The 25340-nt window shown below is 36.8% G+C and overlaps 1 protein-coding gene across 3 annotated transcripts in view; it reads left to right on the top strand.

Annotated features, from left to right (window-relative positions):
* Nucleotides 1-25340, top strand: part of Sbf (SET domain binding factor) — a 211026-nt gene that overhangs the window by 107341 nt on the left and 78345 nt on the right. For 2 of the 3 annotated variants that reach the window (XM_081739287.1, XM_081739288.1), the window contains 2 exons: nt 1008-1201; nt 18961-19189. In XM_081739287.1, the coding sequence (XP_081595413.1) occupies nt 1008-1201; nt 18961-19189 (423 nt within the window). The remainder of the gene's footprint in view (nt 1-1007; nt 1202-18960; nt 19190-25340) is intronic. The other variant, XM_081739289.1, reaches the window with a different exon arrangement.

Genomic DNA, 25340 nt, shown 5'->3' with positions numbered 1-25340 from the left:
CTATACGTTCCTGCATTTGAAGAAACATCTGGGTGGTCAGCACCACAACGTCCGTGTTGCAGTGTTTGTCAAATCAGGCGACAGATTTCCGTAAGGATGATATTGGAAAGCTTGTTGTATGATATAGTAAGTGCCTTAATATTGATGGGAACTAGAAAAGTAGATTAAATTACAGGCTTTCATATAACAGTTAAATTTTTACGAGAAGTATACCTATTTTATTATTATTTTTATTTCAAAACGCTGCTTACTTAAAAAACACGCCTTGAAGATTTACTTCAAGTAAGGATACGAAATATTGTATTGGATTACAATTAGTACTGCGCTTCAAACGGTGTTCTAATATACAAGACGTTATATTTCGTTCTTTAATTTTTTTTATTTCATTCAAACATGAAAAATTACGCAAGAAACAGTAGAGTCCCTAAAACTCAGCATTCGATAACCCGGCAGTGCGGATAATTTGGCCACATTCTGACAGGGCGAAAACATCCTGCGCGCAGACCCGTTCACGGCCATTGCCCGCGTACTTGTCTCTTGTGAAGTAAATTGTTGTACAGTGTGTATTCATTAATTTTAATTTTCATGTACAGTAAAGGTTCAATGCCAGAAAGTACTTACTTTTCCTCTGTTTAAGAGTATTTGGGCAGTTTATCCTGTTGTATTCTCAAACAACCAGTACATACAAGTACAGTACTGTATTTTTTGTGGAAACAGTCGGCCTTTTTTTCTTTTTCTTTTTTTAAATATATATTCCAGATAATCCGGTACCTTCACAAATCACCCACCACCATTTGTCCACATTAGGCCAAGTTTTCGGGACTCTTACTATTAAGTTCTTTAGTAGTAAAATCCTAAAATTTGCTGAAAACATCCGTTTAACTTAGTTGTAGGAAAACATGAGCTACATGTCTAAAGGTTAATGTCCAAATGACTCAGTAAGTAAACGGTACTTTGTTGGCAATTGGTATTATAAGTGGCGATAATTTAATTTTGTTTGGTTTCAGTTACCCTGCTCTTCTTGTGGTGCCTTCTTCTGTTAGCGATGATAGCATTAGACGTTTCTGTAGATGTTACCGCCATTGTCGTATTCCTGCAATTACGTGGAGACATCCACGGACGAGGGCTCTTCTGTTGCGGGGAGCTGGTTTCCACGGAAAAGGGGTCATAGGGATGCTCAAAGGACATCCTACAACAACAGGTGAGAATTCGATAGTTGTTTATTAAAATGGTGCCTCTACACATTAAAATGAACAGAGTAACACTTAGCAGACAATTTAGTTTTCCTCTATATTGTTCTGTAATGGTGGATATAAAATCTGAGTGACATGCTCTTACTATAGTGACAACTAGCCTTTGGCTAGCTGAGGGCTCCAACCCCAGAACCCCGTGTTTACTTGGCCTACGGCCTCTCACCTCTTAAATCCACAATCTTAAACCAAATTTCAAGTTTCTTTTCCTATTTCAACTATCTAAGAGAGAAGATTTTGTATCAAAAGAAAACACCCGTTTAAATAACATGGGAATTTCTTCATCCCTCCTTTAGACCCCTTAAAAATATTCGCTTTTAGCAATTTTCCTGTGGGTTAGTTCCGGACGGCTACAATCATACCAAATTTCATCATTTTAATTCTGTCGGAAGTGCCTAAAGATTTTGGGGTGTAGACGATGTCCCATAGAAATAACATGGGAAAGATTTTTCGGTTCCCTATAAACCACTTTATTTTTGGTGATTTACTTAGATAACTCTAAAACAAACGTGTAAGCATACTGAATTTCAAGTTTTTGTTTTAATTCCAAGTGCCTAAAATATGAGGTAGGTCCGATAAAAAGATCAATTTAAAAACATGGAGAATTTCCTCATCCCCCTGTAGACACCCTGAAAATAAAAATAAGATAAAAATATTTACTTTTGGCAATTTTGCTGTTGGTTAGTCCCGAAAAGCTACAATCATGCCAAATTTAATCATTGTAGCTCGACAGGAAGTGTTCATAATTTTGGGGTGTTGATGATGTCCCATATAAATAACATGGGAAAGATTATTCAATTGCCCATAAAAGCACTCTAAAGTTGGAATTTTTTATTATTGGTGATTTACATAGGTAATGATAACGAAAACGTATAAGAATACCGAATTTCAAGTTGTTATTCTAATTCCAAATATCTAAAACATGAGATTATAGGTCCGAAAAAACGCCCATTTAAATAACATGGGGAATTTCTTCATCCCCCTTTTAGAACCCCTAAAATTTAAAAATATTCACTTTTGGCAATTTTCCTGTGGGTTAATCCCGAAAAGCTATAGTCATGCCAAGTTTCAACTTTCCACGTCAACCGGAAGTATCACTTTAATTTATGTCAGTTCATGTAGTTATATATATACAGAGGTTGTTCAGTCTACATTTGGCCAATTTCGACTTACCTAAAAATTTAGAAGAATCCATGGCGCCAAGTCCGTAAGTGCTCGATGTGTTTCCCTTGGTTCCTAACAATAGCCTGACAGCGTAATTTCCACTGTAATAGGCTTCTTTGAAGTACTGGGAGGGGAATCTTGTCCCATTCCCTTTGCACAGCTTTCCAAAGTCCTTCCACAGTTGTCACACGTCGTTTTCCCAAAGCCCGCTTCAGCAATCCAAATCCACAATAGTCCATAGGACTTGCATCTGGAGATTTAACAGGTATCTCATTGAAAGGTATCACCTGTATACCACTTGCTTCCTCCATCTCCCTGTAGAATGCGAGGGACGATCGTGAGGTATGTGATGAGGCCTTGTCCATGTGAATGTGCACCAGATTGGTGTCATTTCCGTACATTGTTGGAACCTCATGCTCGTAGATCGACCGCAAGATCTGCTCCTGAAAATATTGCGAATTTATTTTGCAGTTCTTCGCCACCCTACGAATCTTCAGTTTGCCTCGGTAACAGTAGCCAGTAACGACCATGAACCCTTTTGGGAAGGATTGTTTACAGACACGGACCCACCTTCTGAAGTTCTTGGCGCCTTTCTCTCGGTACATGATGGCTCTCGGTTTGCCGCAGTCGGAAAGGTAAATCCATGCTTCATCGAGCGTTACGACGTACACTTGTGTCCAAAATTGTTGTCGCATGTCTTTAGAAATTACATAAATAGAAATAACTCTCTTTCTTGTGATAGAAAATGTCACATTTCTTCTTGGAAATAAGCAGAAAAACAAAACACATATTTCCAAAAAAATATTTCAATAAAAAATTAAGAAATAAGCAAGTTATAATTAAAAAAAGAAATCTCCGAAACTTTCATCGAAAAATTCTCCGAAACTTTCATCGAAAAATTCTAAGTTCCATTTTCGTAAACGTGGCAAACGCGCAGCGAAATTTACAAAGAGGGAGGGAATTTTATGCTTTGTTAGAAATACAACGCAAATCTGTCATAAGGTTAGTTACTATATATGTGGCACAGCTCTAACAATCATTGCTATTAAGCATTTTACATTTAAACAAAGGACTAAATAGAAATAAGCTACAAAATGTGCGAAGCGATCAGGAATTTTGTGTTAGTGATTTCGTTACATGCATCTGCCAAGGTGCAACCCTTACCGTGCCTTCGTAGAGTAGTCGGTTAAAGCTTCTTCTTTACATACTTTATTTTTCCACGATCATCACTTCGAATCCCATCCCATACCCTATAGTAACTTTTTTTTTTTTTTTTTTTTTTTTTTTTAAGAAAAGCTTGATTCTGTGAATTCCTTAAGGAACAATGTTTTGTTTTAATAATGCTCCTTAGTGTAGCCAAACCCAAACTATCACATAACTCAGTGTAATGTGCTTATTCCGTCGAAAATACGAACACTTGATTTAGGGACCATTCAAAAAATTTTTTGCCCTTGATTCAGAAATTAATTCTTGGCCAAGATCGCAATCTTTTGATTCATTTTTTGGATCATTCCTAAAATTCTTTTATTTTTACGTTTCGACGATATAGTCAATGTTGATTTCATTTACGCAATATACTAGTTGAAATGCCGGTTCTTGTCACGGGAAGATTAGATGTATGGAACCTATTTGAAAGGTATATTTGGGGACTCTTCCCCCTTTAGGATGCCTCTATGAATTAAAGTGAGATGATAAAAACTCAGGTAGACGCAAGTCACAAATTCATTTTAAACGATGTAACCATTTTCACATTTTGGTTATTTTATGAACAAACTATGGGAAACTAGAATAATATGGAAATTGATATCCTCATACCCATAAATAGAAATGTTCGAAAGCGCTGGGACTCATACTAGCTTAGATTTAAAAAGGAACTTATATACTGAGTTTGATCTGTTGAACTTGAGTGATTTCCAAGATATATTTTTGGCATACATTTTGAATAACTCTAATCTTTTAGCAAACATACTTTAATGAAGGTAACATGATAATAGCTACGCATAGTTAGCACTGTCTTCCACCTCAATGTTTTATTCATTTATTTATTTATTTTACTTTAATAAGGACGGATACATATACTAAGGAGGGCAACATGATCCAAAGTATACATAAAAATAAAGTATCTTACGAGATCTTTAAGTTAAGAATATGAAAATCATCGTATATATTCCTAATTTAAAATATATAGGCACTCGTTCTATTATTTTGAACAATTCCGTTTTCACGTAGGGAAGGAGCAATTTCTACCATGACTTTTTTCGCATTCGAATATAATACAGTCTCATCATGATAGGAAAATTTCTTAAGTGTTTAAATTGAAATTATGAACAGTTAACTCGACATTGCTTTTGTCATGTCAATTTCATTAAAATGCTCTAGAGGAATAGTCGGTTTAAAAATTATGCAATATCTATCTATCTATCTATCTATCTATCTATATATATATATATATCTATATATCTATATATCTATATCTATATATCTATATCTATATATATATATATATATATATATATATATATATATATATATAGTATATCACGAACCCCAAATGATTGGAATATGGAATCTGGTATATAAACTCCTTGTTAAAACTCGATGGACACAAGAGCCAAAGTTTCCGAAAATTTCGCTTTTAGGAGGAAGCGCAATTATTCCTCTATGTTTTCTCAATGAACAGTATAAAATTGCATCGATATTTTCTGTTTCACCATTTGAAAAACGACTCACCATTTGAAATGAATTTGTGCACATAGTAAGCACTTGAGTCGAGCTTAGTTTTCATCAGTTCACTTTAATTCAAATATGCATTCTGAGAGGAGGAAGAAGGTTCAAACAACCTTCAAAATATTTTTCAAATAAAACTACTTTTCCCGTACAATGAACGGACATCTTTGCTATTAAAGAAATAAATGTAGAAATTTTACGTTTTTCTTTGAAGCAATCAGATGCAGGTTAAAACGCAATGCACCCTTGATAAATAGATTACAGCCTACTATTTCCTAGCGGTGGCCAAAATTTTTTGCGATCCGGAATCCAGAATTTTTTTTCCGGAATCGGTAAGTTTACTTTCCGGATTTCGGAAAAATTTCGATGTCTGAACAATTCCGGAATTTAGAAATATTCCGGACTTCGGAAAAAATACGAAACTTTTCCGACATCGGAATTTTACTGAAATCCGGAATTTTTCCGAATTCCGATTTTTTTCCAAAATCGGAATTTTCCGAAATCTAGAATGTTTCCGATTTTACTTTCCGGATTCCGGGAAGTAAAAATTCTGGAATTGGCCATCGCTATTTCCTATTTAAGTTGTACTTATTTTACCGGTAAGTTATATACATACATTAAATAGGATTTATTGTTACGAAGAAAATTAAAATGAATCAAATAGGGTCTATATGTGATTTAAAGTGGTTCAGGTATATATAATTTAAAGGAATGTTGCGTTCACTTGCGGCTAAGGGGTATCCTTGTGAAAGGAATGGGGGCTCTTTGGATTTGATTCAGGCCGGTAGCCAGCCCAAAAATGTAAAGGGGGTCCAGCTGAAGTTAGGGGAGGCCCGATCCAACCATATTATAGTTCATCACCATATTAGTTCATTTGCAAACCTACCGTGAAACTTTTAGGGGGCAGCTAAAATTTAGGGGGGGCGGCCCCCTAGACCCCCTGGATACGGGTCTGATTCGATTATCGGTGAATGTGCATTTGTTCAAATTAAACGCTAGTCTGTAAGTCTACGTCTTATGTAACCTCGGTGCTGTAAGAAGTATTCTAGATATCATTGAATGAAACTGAGGGATATACATACAGTATATACTGTTACTAGTTCTGAAGTTAAGTGTGTTTGGTTATTGAAACGCCTAGAGAATACAAGTCACATTATGCACATTCAAAGGTAAAGCTGAAAGAAAACGCCTCTGGCTGTGTTTCGTGTGATACTGTACGGCTATTAAGTAAGGACTCAATTCACTCTACCAAATATCTGATATTGACAACCAATCAAAATTCGATAAAAGGGAGTTCGTGTCTAGTAAATGCCACGTAATACATGGGACTTCTTTTAGATAGACATTCGCTTACATTTGAGTGGTAGGCGTCATGGAGGAAGCAAGAATTCGTTCCATAACGCTTTTTGACGAAGGTTACAGCGCTAAGCAAGCCGTGGAACATGTAGGCATTCACCCTAGAACAGGTCAGCGGTGGGCACACAGATATCGTGTTACCGGGGAAACAATTCGTCGTAGTAGTAATGGGAGACGGCGAGTTACTACAAACGAGCAAGACCGTCGTCTGGTTGAACAAGCCAAGGAAACTTCCTATTCAAATTCGCGTCAACTGCGACAAGCCGCTGACTTTCCTGGATCACGTCAAACAGCTATTAGGCGACTCAGGGAGGCTAATCTCTTCGCTCGGCGTGCAGCCATTAAGGGAATTCTTTCTGCGGAACACATCAGACGACGATGTCAATTTGCAGAGGAAAATATGCATCGGAACTGGACAAGTGCCATTTTCAGCGATGAATGTATATTTTCTTCTGCAAATGATGGACCGGTCTGTGTCTTTCGTGAGAGAGGTTCCAGGTTCGATTCTCGATACATATGACGCATATCAGTGGCTGTCTGGGGCTGGATCTCTGCAGATGGATTTGGATGTCTTCACAGGATTGATGGGCGTCTTACAGGTGCGCAGTATAAGTTCATCTTGGAGAATATTATGCTGCCATCTGTTCGCGAACGTTATCCTGAGCAATCCACTTTCAACACGATCGGTCACCTGTCCATATGTCACGAGTTGTCCAAGAGTGGCTGGCAGAGCAAAATGATGTAGAGGTAATCAATCCACGCGGAGCCGATCTTAACCCAATAGAAAATGTCTGGGCAGAGGTAAAGAGGTGTTTGAGGGAGAAATGGGCTAATGAAGTTCCTAGAACTTCCAATGAGCTCTGGGATTCGGTCGTTAATGCTTGGGAAGATCTTGCTACGAATGGCACGGGCTATGTCCATCGAATGATAGAAAGAATGCCTCGTCGAATGTTAGCGGTTGTTGAAGCAGGTGGTCACTGGACATCATATTAAGAACGTGTTTAGTTTCAAACAGCCCTTTTAAGGGCTACATTTCATCCATAAAATGTTATGTGAATATGTGATTAAGCATGCAGAAACAATTGTGATGCAATCATCGAAATATATTTAAAAAAAAAATTTTTCTTTGAGTGGGTTTCGATCTCGCAACCCTCAGTACGTAAAGCCGAAATGCTACCTCTGCTCTAGCCTCTCACTAGCGGTTACACCTACCAATTCCTTGCACAATTGCTGCCAAGCCGCCAAAATTTCATACGTAACATTCCTTCGTAATTAAAAATTATATACAAGAGAGATACCTAATTACTACCATTGTTTGGCATTATTAAGAAGACGTCTCTTGCATTGAAAACATATGACTTCATTATTGACTGATAAAAAAGAAAATGCAATAGTCGAAAATTGTATTTTCTTTGCAAGTGATTTAAAGCAAATTCGTATTCATAACCAAACTTGAAATGAAGTTGGGTTGAGTTGACTTTGAGTTTAACGTCCCGTTCAGCAGCGAGGCTATATTAGACGTGGACCTACTAACTCACGTGGAAAAAAATGAAATTTTTGAGTTTTACGTTCCACGGTTATGCCAGTTAGGCTAATGGAGACGGTGATGTTGAGTAATGAATGAAATGGTGGAATGAAGAAAGTGGGAGGAAACGGGAGAACCCCGAGAAAACCCACGCACATGTAACTCACGTGGAATCCGAACCACGTGAGCTCCAACCGGGAATCGAATCCGAGTCCTCTACGCCATTAAAATAAAGTGGATTCGTATCTCTAAATTGGGATAAATTTCTTAAAGTACCTTTGAAATTCTTAACTAGATTTTCGCGTGTTTCCAAAGCAAATTTGATAAACCTTACTGAATTTTGATTATTATCTTTTTTATACTTCTGAACCATACCTATTATTTGGTATCAAATATACAGAATGTTTCAAAATAACACCGATAACGTTTGGGAGGTGATTCCTGAACCAAGACAAGACAAAAAATATGGACCAACCTGGATTCAGAAATGTTTCCTTTCGGAGTTATAGGCTGCCTTAAACATGAAAAAAAAAAAAAAAAAAAAAAAAAGAGAGAGAGAAAGAATTTTAAAGATCCATAGGTCCAAAACTATGGGACCTACCGTAGTCGCGTCAAGATTTCACTTAGAAAGTAATATGTGCGTTATCCAAAAATGCATGTTTCAGAATCTTAAGGTACTCGCGCAACAATTTCTATAGAGGGAGTTTGGCTAAAGGCATATACGTAATTTGAAGTACTCACCAACTACCTCTATAAAAAAATTGTTGCGGAAGTACCACAGGATTGTGAAAGTTGGATACTTGGAGAGAGCACATATAGTTCCTAAGTGAAGTCTTGACCCGACCACGGTAGGTGCCATAGGTTTGGACCTATGGACCTTTGAAGTTCATTTTTCATATTTTTCACATACTATAACTCCGAAAGGGAGCATTTGTGCACCCAGACTGGTCTATACTTTTTGTATTACCTTGGTGTCATTAATCACATCCCAAATATTTTGTCGGTGTTGTTTTGAAACACCCTGTATAAAACCACTAACTAGAAGGATTGCACATGCTAGTATTCAATCTTATCTGAATAACTGAATCTCTGAAATTAGGGAAATTATTTGATTATCAGTATACATACAATATGGTATTCACATTTATTTTAAACGTTCATTTAGAATAAATAATTTATATTTACTGTCTTCATTGAGCTGTATAATGTTTTGTAAGAGTATGTTTTGACTTCACTCTTGTATTCAATGTGGGATCAAATTATGGTGATTGCGTTATGTGTTTTATTTATTTAAAAGATTTTAGATAAAATTGATAGCCCAAAAGACTCAGGTGCACTGAAACATTAACAAAAAATGAACAGAATATTTATTAATTCAGCCGTGGCCTATATATTAAAAATATGTATCCCTGCCTCCGCGTAATGGGATGGAGAATCTCTAGCCAAGAAGGCATATATTTAATTGAAACACGGAGATCCCTGATTTTGAAGCGCCAGTGCTAACTGCACACCTACATTCATTAGTTACCATTCATGTGATAAAGTTTTTGGAACAATTGTTTTTGTAAAATATTTATTATTTTCTGCGAGAGTTAATTTAATTATGTTCCCTCTTCAAAATAGTGTTAAGTAATAAATAATAATTTAACAATAGAACAATGCTTAATCCCACACCCTTTAGCAGTTAATACACTCTAGAGCAGCCTAATCATCAGATAGCTAAGGACTCTCTTCCTATAACTTTTACAGTATATAAACTCTCAAGCTGATATAACATCTATAACAAGAGTTATACATCATATTAAATTAGAAATAAGTGTGGTTATAATAATTGCTTGTTACGTCAGAAAGAAGTTTCTTTGATTAATATCATAGGTATTAATCTATGTATTTTCGTGTGCAGAAAAGAAATAAAGAATTACGCTAGGAAGCCAATTAACTCGTTAGACAAGAAACTGGTATTTTCGTCACTTAGAATATAGACGTCCTCAGATTTCTGAATTAAGAATTACAATTAGGAATCCATCAAAGTATTTTGAATTTGTTTAAAATTGTCTCAATGCTCGACGAATTATTTTTCAATTGAAAGTTTTGAATAAAAATCTAAAGATGACACTGCTTTTTTACTTTCTTGTGCACTCTCCTTACGAACAATTGTTCGGCATACCTTACATAGTACGGCAAAGTACTAGGTATCCCCTGTAATCCATAATGTGTACGAAGTATAGATTTGAAGTCATCCTTTGTCTGAACGAAATTCTATTCAGAAATATTTCGCTAAAACGTAAATTATGACTACCACCTCAGCAAATATGTCTACAAGATTAGAAACAAAAATCAGTATTCGGTGAAAGCACTGTTTCTTTCAGAATTTATGTTCCGGGGGGGGGGGCACACTAACAAGGAGAAGGCAGACTTTGGTAAGTGAACTTCGGGGCCACTTTTTGCGAGTTGTTAGTGCATATTTAAAGAATTAATATTGCAAACTGGGAGAGCGCAATGTCCAAAAATAACGGAGATAAACCATCTTAAAGTTTTCTATTCTCGCTGCATATATTGTACGACACACACATTTACCAAGTGTAGGCGTGGCAAAGTGAAAAATCTTTGACTCATGCGTAAAGGGTTCCGAATTCAACTCCTGTTCGAGTCATACATTTTTTTTTTGCTTCAACCAATAAAGTAGCCATAAGTAAAATATTAATTCATTATATGTTTATAATGAATAAAACATTAGAAATTTTCAAATCACTTGTAAAATCTTTCAATGTTCCATTTTAACTACGGTAGAAACAAAATTTAATCTATTCCGTAAATATTATTGTTACCGCAGTCGTTGTGTAAAAAATGTTCTTGACGCTTCGTGTTTACATCTGTAGACAGTGTGCGAATTATAAGGGGAATGAGGAGGAAATCTCCTTTGGTTATAGCAACATCCAGTATTAGCAAAGGGGATTTTCCCCTCAACTCCTTTGTAATTCGTACATTGTCAACAGATGTAGACACGAAGGGTCAAGAACATTTATTACACAACGATTGTCGTAACCAGTGGCGTATTTAAGGGAGCGCTTCCGGGCTTAAGCCCCCTGAAATGTTATTTACTATATATAAGTAAATTAAATATCTTGAAGAATTTTCACATTTCCAGGACTAAAGTTGGCAAAGCCCCCCCCCCCCGAAATAAAATCGCAAATACGCCACTGGTCGTAATCATAATATAACTCGTGATATCAGTATATTTACGGAATAGATTAAATTTGGTTTATCAGTTAACATGGAACATTGAAAGATTTTACAAGTGATTTGAAAATTTATATTGTTTTATTCATTATAAACTTACGATGAATTAATATTTTACTTATAGTTACAAATGCCTACTTTATTGGTTGAAGAAAAAAAGAGATGTGTGACTTGAACAGGAATCGAACCCGGGATACTTTATACACGAGTTACAGTTTTTACTCACTCTGCGACACCGTCAATTGGTAAATTCGTACGTCGCACGATATATGCGGCGAGTGCAAAACTTTAAGACGGTTTTTCTCCGTTATATTTGGCCATTGCTCTCTCCCAGTTTGTAATATTAACTCTTTAAATGTGCACTACCCCCCCCCCAAAAAATGGCTCCGAAGTTCACTTACCAAAATCTGCCTTCTCCTTGTCAGTATTAAGGAAGGGGGGGGGGCACTGTCAGAGCTTGTCCGGAAGAAGCACTGGGTGAAAGATAACGTGTTAAGTATGAAGCGTTTAAGATCAATCCTTCAAACACTACTGAAGGGGGATTTCTAACTTAATTTCATACATATACAGTACCTTAAAATAAAAAATTTCGACTAAAATTGCCACTTTAAAAACTTCATTTCAGAGAATGGCTATGAGAAACAATAAGGTCACTGTAAAATACATTATGAAACACACACACTCAAGACTCTATCTACCGGTACCTTCAAAATGACATTTCCAAAAGTTCAAACGCAACTAAATTGGTTTTTCAGACCTGAAAAAGTTAACCATTCTGAAGTTCATGCAAATATTTAATCTTTCTTCCGAAATAAACTCTTTCAAGTCACCTCCGATTGGGATTTCTCCTTGAAGTGAAAACTGTTCCTTCGTGATTATAAGGTTCACGTACGCCTTTTCGACGCAAAAGATCCAGTTCGGATTCCCGGTGAGAGCGCATGTGTTTCGGAACCCACATTAAGCTGTAGATCTACATCTCATATAGCCTCAGTGCTCAAAGAGACGACAAACTCAAGATCAGCCATCAAACCGAAAACTTATTTACGTCACCTTTTCACTCTCATCAAAGAGTATTAAGCGCTTTCTTTAATATTACATTTACAATCAAACAAATTAACTTGGAGTACTGTCTTTAAAAATATTTAATTTTAATTTCACATATATATTAGATAACTTCGCATAAAATGATACTTGTAGATCTTCATATTGACCAACACTTTTTTAAATCGCCTGATATATATTTTTTATATTATATTAATTATTTCAACTACATTTTACGTATAACTTGCAGTGCATATGTAGAGTAAACAAAAAAAGCAATCCTATTATGGTCATTTTTATGCAACAAAACATTGAATGATGATTTTAAAATATTCTGCATTGAATTAGAAGAAATTTTCGATAAAATAATTTTGATACTTTCATACTTGTTTATGTAGTAATGTAACGATTTATCACAGCATTGTGTACAAAAGGAATTAACAAATGTAGTTACTTTTCCTAGAATATTTAAATTAATTTGTATTGCAAAATTATACAACAAATATAGTTAGCACTACATGATGCATAATAAATAGGAAAGTAATGTTTTATTAAAGTTGCGGGTATGTTGACTAAACTTTTATTCAAGTTTCATTTTCAGGTTGTGACAATCAAGTTCCTTCTTTTTATTGAAATCTTGATAATTGTAATATTTGATAAATATAGAAGTTTGAATTATACTTTATGCACATATTCAAATTGAATAGCATTAAATTAGTAATATTGAGAAATATTTTTTTGGATTAAAAGAGATTGTTGAGTTGAGTTTAACGTCCCGTTCAGCAGCGAGACCATATAAGACGTGGACCTACTGATTAACGTGAAATCCGAACCACATGAGCTCCCAAAGGGAATCGAACCCGGGCCTTCCATGCTGGATTAAAAGAGAGTTGTTTAACAAAATATCACTAACAAAGTGCGAACATAATAATAAATAAAAAAACTAGTATGCCGGATTTGAACTGCTGATCAACACCAAGCGTGAACATTTAGTGAGAGCACACTAATTGATTGCTCCACGATTGCTAGTTTATTAAATACATCTCGATAACACATATAAACAAATTATACGAAAAGGGGTGGTTGCTTCATTTTTTAGTTTATTTAAATGGTTTTCTCAACATAATTAGTAATGTCGTCTTGTCAATGTTTTGTTAAAATTTGCATCCTACGGGGGAAATGGAATTTTAAAATTTAGCCTATAAATAAAGTATCTCCAAAGTCCCTCATGTTATATAGATGAAGTTTAATATATAAACTCCTCACTAAAATAAATGGTTCGGTGTAATCGAGTTTTCGAATATTCAGCATCTACAGGAAAAGGTATAAAGGCAATTTATATAATGCTTTCTCAACATATAAATATGAATCGAAGTTTTCTGTCTCCTGATCACAGGTAAACGCTGAACTATGTAAAACGAATTTTTGAAAATCAGAATCACTTGGCTAGAGTTGAGTTGATTTTGAGTTTAAAGTCCCTTTCAACAGCGAGGCTATATGAGACGCGATCTACTGATTAATGTGGAATCCGAACCACATGAGCTCCCTCCGGGAATCGAACCCAGGTCTCCCACGCCAAATCATTTGGCTAGAGTCGTGATTTCACCACCTCACTGTCGCCAAAATATATATCCTAAAGCGGAAGGAGATTCACAATACATGATAAAATAGTGTATCCTGCAAGTCCGTCATTAGGGACTTGAATCTACTGATATAAATTCGTCAATGAAGTAAGTGAAGACTTATTCCAGCGTTTAGGATAGCTTGGCTTCTAAAAGGAGAAATTGCAATTTGTAAAAATTAAGTTGATGTTGATTGCCTCATTACCACGTACTGATGATTTCAGGGGGTAGCACAGGGGCACATTTTCTCCTGGGACCAATAAAATTCTTACCACCCTCGTCCAAACTTCCGAAAAAACCAGTACTTTTGGAGTGCTACTTTTACCCTGTGTATTGAAATTCTTCCCCGGGAGAAATAGTTTGTACTCATCACTTTCATCACTGATAATGGCTTCGAAGATAGTCGAATCAGTTTTCTTTTTTATCATATTGCTTTCATTAGAGTCGGTATCCTAAGGGAGAAATCGGCTCCAAATTTGTGATAAAAATATAGTATATTCCGAAACTCTTAAAATAGGCAGATTAAATTTTGTTTATAAACTCCTTTTGAAAAGTAAGATGACACTTGTCCCAATAAAGGAGTATGACCCACATGCGAAATTCTTGGCCATCCTTTGTATAGCCATGGTTTAGCCCCTTCGTGATAAAAAAAAAAACGAAAATATTGTTTTATTAAAATTAATGATATGTTGATTAAGTTTTATTAAAGTTTCATTTTCGCGTTATGACAATGAAGCTGCGACTTTTTGTAAAACTCTTGATAATTTTAACACGTTTAAAGGCAAAAATTTGAATTGTTTGCCCATATTTAAATTACTAACATAAGAATAATAATATCAAACACCTTTTATTAATAGAAGAGAGCTGTATAACGAAATCTCGCGAACAAAATTTTAAAAATACTGTAGGTACGGAGCTGGAACTAATGATCATCGAAAAAAATGGGGGGGGGGGCACTAAATCATGCTTTAACAAATCACCCTACTACTTGTTGGAAAACACTATAACGAATAGAGGGACTACTTTGCAGACGCATATAAGAAAGCCACTAACACAAAATGCATGATCTTTTCCCATATTTTGTAGCTTATTTCTATTTTTTCCTTTGTTTACGTGTAAAATGCTTAATATCATTATTAGAGCTATTCCATATGTATAGTAACTAACATTATGACAGACATACTTTGCATTTTTAACAATTTCTGAACATGAATCTTTGAACCTTATGCGCTCTGAAAGGAGATTCAAGTAGAGATCTTAAAGATAAAACATGTCTAAAATATCAAAAGTGAACTTGACTCCCTCGTGCACTGAATGTGCCAGTTTTAAGTTAAAGATCAATTCACACATAGTGTATCATGCCCATGTCATTCCCCTGCCATGATCCGTCCGTGTCACTGCCGTGATCATTCACACATATCATGCCGTTCTGTAGCGTGCCACTATTTCTTTCTATGCCCTTTCCCTTGGTTCGGATCAACTTGGTGTCCCTTCGTGTGCTACGAAGAAAACCGAAGGATCGCGGCCGACACAGTTTCTCTTCAAGCTATCGAGTAAAAGTGGTTGAATTATATAATTGTATTTTATTTATTTATTTATTTACTAAACAAATTTCCGATGTAGCAAAAATACCATTATTTTTGTAAAATGTTCATTATTTTCATGAAACAGAGAGAATTTTCTACCTGGCTTTAGAACTATCCCTACTAATTTTTAATCGACATCTAATAGTTTACGTTCATTATTTCTGTCTATTACCTGCATATTACTTGCAGAAACTATGCGGAGTAAATGTTTTATTTAATTACTGTATTATGAAATTTTAGTCATATATTAATTAAAATTCCACTATTTGTAAGTTTCTCATTTCGATTATGAAAATGATTATAAATGAAGCTTCCTCTTTTTATAAAATTCTTGACAGTTTTAATGTTTTTAAAGATATAATTTTAAATTATTTGGAAATATTCAAATAAACTAGAATGAAGAGAATAATACTAAAGAGCATTATTAGAACAAAACCTTGTTCCTTAAGGAATTCACAGAATCAAGCTTTCCTTAAAAAAAAAAAAGTTACTATAGTATATGGGATTCGAAGTTATGATCGTGGAAAAATAAAGTATGTAAAGAAGAAGCTTTAACTGACTACTCTACGAAGGCACGGTAAGAGTTGCACCTTGGCAGATGCATGTAACGAAACCACTAACACAAAATGCCTGACCGCTTCGCACATTTTGTAGCTTATTTCTATCTAGTCCTTTGTTTAAATGTAAAATGCTTAATAGCAATAATTGTTAGAGCTGTGCCACATGTATAGTAACTAACCTTATGACAGATTTACGTTGTATTTCTAACAAAGCATAAAATTCCCTCCCTCTTTGTAAATTTCGCTGCGCGTTTGCCATGTTTACGAAAATGGAACTTAGAATTTTTCGATGAAAGTTTCGGAGATTTCTTTTTTTTAATTATAACTTGCTTACTTCTTAATTTTTTATTGAAATATTTTTTGGAAATATGTGTTTTGTTTTTCTGCTTATTTCCAAGAAGAAATGTGACATTTTCTATCACAAGAAAGAGAGTTATTTCTATTTATGTAATTTCTAAAGACATGCGACAACAATTTTGGACATAAGTGTACATCCGCCTTTGTTTTGCCAGATGCTGTTCGTACAGCTTCCGGGCGTTACACTTTCGTTCCTTTTGTTGGGCATCCGTGTGAAGATGGCCACGAGCTTTCATGGCTTTTTCCAACTTGAGTTGATGGTGTAACGTCCGGCTCACAGTCCCCAAATACACGTCAAGACGATTAGCCATATACCTTTGTGTTGGCGGATATTCTTGCATTGCCATTTTGCGAAGTTTCCTCTGCATGGTGGAGGTGGCCTTGGTGCATTCCCGCTTCCTAGGCAACTTCGTTGGTGATCCAAATGGTGGAGCCTCGTTGCCCTCGTGCTTTTTAATAACATTTTTTATTCCACTTTAACTGATGTTGCAACCATTCTTCTTACACTGTTTTCTAGTGACAATAACACTGCGTCTTAGAGAGCCGCAACATAGCCTTCCCTAAACCGGCTTAGTTTGGGCGGCATTTTGGTCACAGAGTGAAAACCCACACACTTAGAAAGAAATTTAACACAACACTCACAACAATGGTCCTGTTTTGTGCGTTATTGTCGTCCGTTCGGAAAAACAACTCTGTTCACAGGAAGACACTGCACAACATTGCAGGACGCCACGAGCCAGGTCGGGTGAGTCCATTCTGTCCGGGAGGGGGAAGGAACGAAATCGGCCAAACGTAGGCTGAACAACCTCTGTAGTTAGGATTTAGTTTTAGTTCGCGTGTTCGAACTGATTGCCCCATGAATGATTTGTGGCGGGTAAGTATTGTTTTCGTAAAATTCGTTTATTTGCAATCATCATCATGATTTAATCACTAGACCGGTAATGGGCACACTACGGCCTGCGGACTAGGCGCGGCTTCCGAAAAAGTTTCATTCAACCCACGACAAGATTCCTAATTTGAAAAATGGAAAGAACAACAATTAAGCAAATAAATAATTCGGGCATTTTTTTTTTTTTTTGGTTCCTTTCTTTTGTGTTTAGTAATCACATTTCAATAATTAATTGAACTTAATTTTACAAGTATTTTGTAAAATGTATCATTATTGTCATTCTCATTAGTAAATTATATTGACCCACCTAAAGGTTCTTTTTTTTGTTACATGTTAACTCATGCATATATACCAGCACAGTTGGATTTGGCAGTACTGAATCTTGCATTGGCTCAAAGATATCCTCTGATGAATTCTACATCAGGAGTAGTTTCAAGAAGCTACTAGTATTTCCGAGCACCTGTAAGGTAGAATAACAAGTGTAGAATCGGTAACAATTAATGTATTAAGTGGTTCTCTTTCACAGTAACATAATTTCATGGGAGATGTATAGGAGTGTGAAGCCCTCAGTATAGTAGAGTTTTTCAAAATACGTTACTTCGTGTATTAGAAAGGAGCCCCGCACAATTCTTATGGAAATTGGATTGCTATGGAATTGCTTGAAACCGTGATATGTTGTAGATATTGTAATCCTGAAAAAAGTCTCAATGGGTACAACCACCAATCATTGACCATTTGGCCACTACAGGGAAAACAGTTGAAGATAACGATATGCTGGATTTCAGTGAAAATGACTGAAACTGTGATATAATGTAGATCTTGTCATCCTGAGAAGAAGTCTCAATAGGCACAACCACCAATCACCGACCGTTTGACCACTACAGGGACATTTTTTGAAAACAGCCGAGGATAATGATATTTTGAATTTCGGAAATAATGAATGAAACTATGATATGCTGTAGATATTGTGATATGAGAAAAAGCGGCTGCCGAGCAACTGTAGATCAGTTGAAAGAGTTTTTGTTCGCATTCGGGAGGTTCGGTCCGTGTCGACCATCCTGTCTGTGGTTTTCCGGGGTTTGCCTTTGTGTCACCTATTGTGACTTTTTCTCAGGATCTTAATATCTACAGCATGTCACGATGTCAGTCTTTGGCACCGAAATCCAGAATATTGTTACCCTCTGCTGCTTCGAAAAAGTGTCCTCGTAGTGGCCACACGGTCAGTGATTGGTGGCTGCGCCCATTGAGACTTCTTCTCAGGGTTACAATATCTAAACATATCACGGTTTTAAGCAATTCCACCGAAATCCAGTTTTCATAAGGATGATGCTGGCTCCTTTCCAACGATGTTGAAGCTAAAATAGTATGAAAGTCTTATTGCATAATATAATTTAAAACCTATATGATCTTTGAAAAGGGATACTCACCAAAGTACCCGAAATATTAGGAATTATTTCAGTCTGTTTGGAGTATAGTAATAATAATAATAATAATAATAATAATAATAATAATAATAATAAAAGAAGTTAGTACAATTTTTATCTTGTAAAATGTATTCCATGTATTAGTCAATATTTTTGTAACAACACTCAACAAACTTGTACTGTATGTAATAGTAAACATATTATTTGTTTTCGTTTCAGTGTCGACCTCGGAAACAACATCGAGTGTAGAACAAGAGAAATACTTGTCTGCAGTGGTATCGGCCACACCGTTAGCAGTGTTGAGGCAAGGCTCAGCTTGGGGTATGTCAGATAGTAGTCTTAGCATAGATTCTCTCCTTTTGGCCGCCGAGGACCACGCTGGAGGCACTTTGACGCCAGAGGTGTCACGACGCACTAATGCATTCAACAAGGCTGTGGGCACTCTAAGGTCAGTGCTGTGCATTATGTGGAATCGTTTTCCCTGAGAAGAAATACGTAACGTCTTCTTTATCCCTTCCCAAACTACCAAAGAGACACCCTCAATTTTTCTTTAAATAATCAATGTTGGTGTTTAAAAAAATTACATTTGAAACTTCCAAACTATGCTGTGCTTAAGTGCGGAAAGAATAGGGCCACGGTGGCTCAGTGGTAGAGCGTTCGCCTCTGGTGCTTGGGGTCCCGGGTTCGATCCCAGCCCCCGCCAAGTGAACTTTGTGGTGGACAAACACCGTGTGCATGGATTTCCTCGGGGTTCTCCCGTTTCCTCCCACTTTCTTCGTTCCACCATTTCACTCATTTCTCATAATCACCGTCTCCTTTAGCCTAACCGGCATAACCGTGGGACGTAAAACTCACTATCGACAGATATCAGAGCAAAAACTGTAAGAGATCTCGAGAAGCGTATTATTATTATTATTATTATTATTATTATTATTATTATTATTATTATTATTATTATTATTCAGCATCCCATAACCCTCTATTCACACTGAAAGTACGAGGCGCATGTCAGGTAAAAGGGCCGATATTTAAAAAATAAAGAAATAAATAAATAAAAATAAAAAATAAAAGGAATTTATTGTGATTGATATACAAATACATACTTTTTTTTCTAACGTTATCATTATGAACTCCCAGGCACTTCTGGTAACGTAGCGTAAGCTTCCGTATAGCCTCTGTAAAAATCTGCCGCTGGAGAGTACAATCAGCCTAGAATTGATGTTTTGAGCACTCCAGTGTCGTTGAAACGCTTCGATCAAAGCCACTTCTTCAGGCGAAGAGAAAGAAAGAAATCGCTGGAGGCAAGGTCGAGTCTGTAAGGGGGACGATTAAATAATTCCCATCGAAATCTTTGAATTGTCTCAACAGTAGCTGTGTGTGGGTGGACATTGTTATGGATCAGAAGAATTTCAGAGCGTACCATTTCTCTCTGCCGATTTTGGATGGCACATCGCAGATTATTCAGTGTTTGGCAGTACATATCTGCTGTGTAATTGTTCCGTTATTGTTCCAAGAATTGCACAAGAATTATACACTTTTAATCCCAAAACGCGGTTGCCTTGATTTTGTGAACTAATGGCATTTGCTTGATTTTAGGAAAACTAAAGTGTCGCCATTGCATTAATTGCTGGTTCGACTTTCCAGTAACATACGATATCCAGGTTTCATCCACTGTCAATGTCAGAAATGATATCATCCCCATTCTCTCCCGAGCAGGCTAAAAAGTAACGTGTAGCTGTTATTCTTTGCTCTTTGTGAGCGCCTGTGAGCATTTTTGGCACCACTTCACACACAGTTTGTGATACCCCAGCTTGTCAGTCACAATTCGAGGCACTGTTTTCGTAGACACGGTTGGAAACTTTGGCGTGTTCAGTTATTTAAAACCAGCGATTGGATCGCACGCGTTCCACCAGATCGTTCGTCTAAACACTAGGCCTCCGCTATGTTAATCATCATAAATATTTGAACGTTCTTCCTAAAACTCTGCACCATTGACCTTTCTTCACTCGTCACTAGCAGTCTGTAAATGGTGCACAATTTCCGATGGATATCAGTTGTATTCTTGTCTTTGGCGTTCCGAAATCGTATGACAGCTCCCACTTCACATTTGGAGAGATTTTGTATTACGGCAGCTATTTCACCCTACTGCTACTCGCATTGCTTCTCGTAGTGGAATTCAACCATTCACGGTTTCAACATTGATTTCGATAGAGCAGAAGTGTAAGCTATAACGAGATTTTTTTAATTCGATTCCGCATCCCAAGAATAGATTCTCTATATGAAAACCGCAAGTGATGATAATTTTGCACTTCAGGTTTCAATATTGATCTCGTAGAGCAAAAGTGGTAAGGGAGAGCGAAATTTTATTTTTTTATTTTTATTTTTAATATGGATTCATCGTCCAAGACTAGGTTCATCTTGACTTATTATCCCTCTGTTTAAATCAGAAGGGGAATGGAAGGAGGGTTTCCGTTTTCAACACTGATCCCCGTGTAAAAAGCACAAGTTGTAATAGATAGCAAGCGAAAAGAAGTTTTTTGATATGGATTTAGTACTGGGAGAATACGTTCCGTCTCCGATTTTATCCATCTGCTGCAACCGGAAACTATAGAAATCTACTTACACTCCCGATTTCAATATTTAAAGCAAAAATAGTCAGAAATAGCGAAAAATAACTTGCTTATACTGATTCAGTGTCCCAAAAGTAAGTATCAAGTTAACCTTTCACCCTCTATTTAAACCGAAAGTAGTTCAAATCTACTATTACATGTTTTAACACAGGTCATCGTAGTGAAGGTGGCAATATCATAGGCTATAATATTGATGTCTATAGAGCAAAATCGGTAGGAGACAGAGAACAGTGGCTTTTTGACACGCATTTAGTGTCCGTGGAACAAGTTCTATATCTGATCTTATCCGTCTATTGCAACTGAAAGTTATAAATATATTTTCGGTTTATACAGTACGTTGAATCGCATGGTTTGGAAGTCTACCGTAGTTTCACGTTTGTGTTGTTTTCGTAAATGCATGCTGGAAAAAACTCCTTGTAAAATAAGTTGCTCAAGGTAGAACGGGAGAGAATTTGGCAAAATGTGGATAAGGGTGTCCAGTGATCAAGAATAACACTTGAATTCCTTGCGTTGAGAAGTAGGCGGTGTATTTAAAAACTATAAATATATGATAAACTAGCAGCGTTCACCCCGCTTCGCTGCGGTCACCCCGGAACGCAATAAACGTTGTTACTTAGATAATTTTTACTTTTTCGCTTTCAAGTGATATGATAAAAACCATAGAAGATTGCAGTAAATGTTAACATTATATCGCCTGTCATTTATGTTAACCCGCCGAGTGACACGGTCATGCGGGTTGCATATAAATACGTTTATTTTTACCTATGATGAACTAACAAAGGATTTGTACGTTATGGACACTTGAATGGTCAATTATCTCAAGACACTGGTAATTAAAAATTAAAGTGATATGATAAAAACCATCTAGGGTCCAAATCCTAATAACCCCCCAAAAATGAAAGAAATTGGTTCAGCCGTATTAGCGTGATGAGGGAACAAAGGATTTGTGCGTTCTCTTTTATATATAAGATAGAAAATAGAATATCTTTAAAATGTAGTAAGATTTAGGATAAATGCAATCCATCGAGTAGATGGTCGGGTTCGAATCTCCACAAGTTTAGTGACCCGTATTTTGACGTTATTCCGTTAGTATGTACTCGTAATTGTTAAAATGAATGCTTATATGATCTAACAATCGTACCTACGCGTATTAAGAAGAGCGGTTCACGTAAATTAATGTGAAAATTTTATGCATTCACTTCTGAAAATGATTCATTGGTTCAGTGCTTTAAAAAGTCATTGCCTTACTTTGGTGTCCAAATCGTTAACAAAGGCGTGCTGAAGTTGCCTGTAAATTTAAAATAAAGAAATCAATGATGATGAGCTTCCAGCTACAAGTCCTGTTCAGCGTGTGGGGACAGAGGTCTTGAATTAGAAAAAATTCTCGATCGCCGCAAACATTTATGATTTTCTCCCGTGGTTACTGGATACCCTGTTAATATATTAAAATAGAGTAGTTGAATCTGTTCTGAAAGTAGTTGTATCTTGTTGGGATGTTGCCACTTTTATAGGTGTTTATGTTTAATCTAGTGTAGTTTGTTTGACTGGTAAATGAGTTGTATTTTGAATTTGGAAGACGACAGATCCGAGGCACAGATTCTCCCCTAGTGAAGGCTGTTTTCGCAACGAGAATCAAATCTGAGACTACACATACCAAAATTACATTTGTTACATAGAAAGGAAGTATTCTTATTTTTCTTTTACCTTTGCTGGGTTATCTTAATAAGTAGCATTGGTTAGCGTAGTTTTTGTTTCACTGTTGGTGTTGTAGTCTTTTATATTCAGGATGTAAGTTCGTGTATATATTTATAATTACTAAGATACCAGCGAATTCTCGGCCATTACATGGAATTTGAGAGAAACCACAACTTATGCGAGTTATGTAATGTTTAATAAAAGTTCTTGTACAGAAGCGAAATTATGTTCTGTGCTAAGTATTAACTCAGGTATGACATTTTAACTTAACTTCGCTTACCCCTCTCTTCTTTCCTTTCTTGAAAATAGCTTTCTTTCTAATTTAGAGCGCTCACTTCCGGCGCAGGGGGTCCTTGGTTGGATCCCGTGTCATGTATGTCTGTGGTAGAGACTATCGCGTCCGTGGGTTTTCGAGGGTTATCCTTGTTCCTCCACATTCTCATTCCACTAATTTTCATAATTACGACGAGTAATCGGAAAGTAAAGTTACAAAGTCTGCAGTGAAACGTGTATGTATTATTTCATACAACAAATACAGCCAAAAGATAGTCCCTACATTAGGTTATTTTTCGACATAGTCTCCATATCGGTTGGGGTACTTATAGAATCGTGGGATGAGTTTGAAGATTCCCTCTTGGCAAAAATTCTGTCCCTACGTGTTCAGCCACGTTCTCACGAAGTGTTTAACCTCCTCGTCTCAAGCGAAGTGACGGCCTCCTAGGTGCTCCTTGAAGTGCGGGAACAGGTGAAAGTCGCTTTGAGCGAGGTCCGGGCTGTAGGGAGGGTGGTCGATGATGTCCTAGCAAAACTGCTTCGACAGCGTGGTGGTCTTGTGGGCTCCTTGTCGGTGACGTTTTCTCTACCCTCAGTAAACCTGTACTAGCTGCCGGTGAATTTCAGCCTTGCTTACATGTTTCGCCATCAGAAATTGAATAAGTGAGAGGACTTCTTCGCGAGACCAGTTTTCCAAACGAGCCGCAGTTTGTGTTTACCTACAACTAACGCCGTAGTTGCCGGTGGCTGAAACTGAACAGTTGGCAACTCCATGTATTAAAATTACCGCATACTCCTCATTCCTCTGGGACCGCGGTGGCTCAGTGGTAGAGTGTACACCTCTGGTGCTTGGGGTCCTGGGTTCGATCCCAGCCCCCGCCAAGTAAACTTTGTGGTGGACAAACACAGTGTGCGTGGGGTTTCTCGGGGTTCTCCCGTTTCCTTCCACCATTTCATTCATTACTCATCATCACCGTCTCCTTTAGCCTCACCGGCATAACCGTGAGACGTAAAACTCCTCATTCCTCTGTAACAGACAAAACTCCGGAAATATCAACCTTGTAACTTTAGTTTCTAATTCTTCCTCGTATACACTTTCATTAATTATCCGTCTACTTTAGTCTACAGGGCGTATCCATCGGACATAAAACTAGAAAATTTCATTACATTAAGGTTAAAATCATACTTAAAAACATTAATACACCACCAGTTACGTCGGGAAATTCAAGAAAATATAGGGTTATATTCAAATCATTGTAGATCAGGTTCTGAGAATCTTAGACTCACGAAACTTAAGCATTTTACGTCAAATAGACTGTGGTTTCTGTTTTGTTAATAATATAGATTTAATGGTATGGGCATTCGGTCGAAAAAGTGTAGAAAGCTTCTCAGGCTAGTTATCCTGAATAAGATTTTCCTGAGTTCTCCTCATTCATACCAAGCAAATGCTATGGTGGTATTCTTCTAAGTCCCAGGCCACTTCTTTCCTTCCCTTTTTCCGGATAGTGTGCTGGCCGAGGGACGTCATCCCTCATACATGATGGGATAACATGTCCATAGATGCCGAAAGCCCAGAAATCTAAAAAATTCTAAATTCTTGAATCACCTGAAATGAATTTTTGAACATAGCATTTGGATTGACCTCAGTTTTTGCTTTTAGGATTTATATTTTTGGGCTTTCGGCATCTATGGCTATGTTAGCCCGTCATTATGATAATTGACGTCCCTCAGCGAGCACATTATCTGGGGAAAGGAAAGGAAGAAAGGATTGGATGAGGAAGGAAGCGGCCTGGGACCTATATGTTAGGTACCATCCCAGGCATTTGCCTGGTGTAAATGCAGAAAACCCAGGTAATCCTCATTCAAAATGGCTGGCCTGAAAAAGTTATTACACCTTTCCGACCAAGTGCTCCCACCCGGAATCGAACCCAGGACGGCTCCTGAATTTTTGCATTACATTTTAATTGGAAGAGAGATCTTAAGGGAAGAAAAAAATTCAAA

Source organism: Thermobia domestica, chromosome 14, assembly GCF_964235325.1.
Source record: "Thermobia domestica chromosome 14, izTheDome1.hap1.1, whole genome shotgun sequence".
Lineage (NCBI taxonomy): Eukaryota > Metazoa > Arthropoda > Insecta > Zygentoma > Lepismatidae > Thermobia > Thermobia domestica.
The sequence above is the reverse complement of the archived record's forward strand: the minus strand, read 5'-3'. Positions and strand labels throughout refer to the sequence as shown.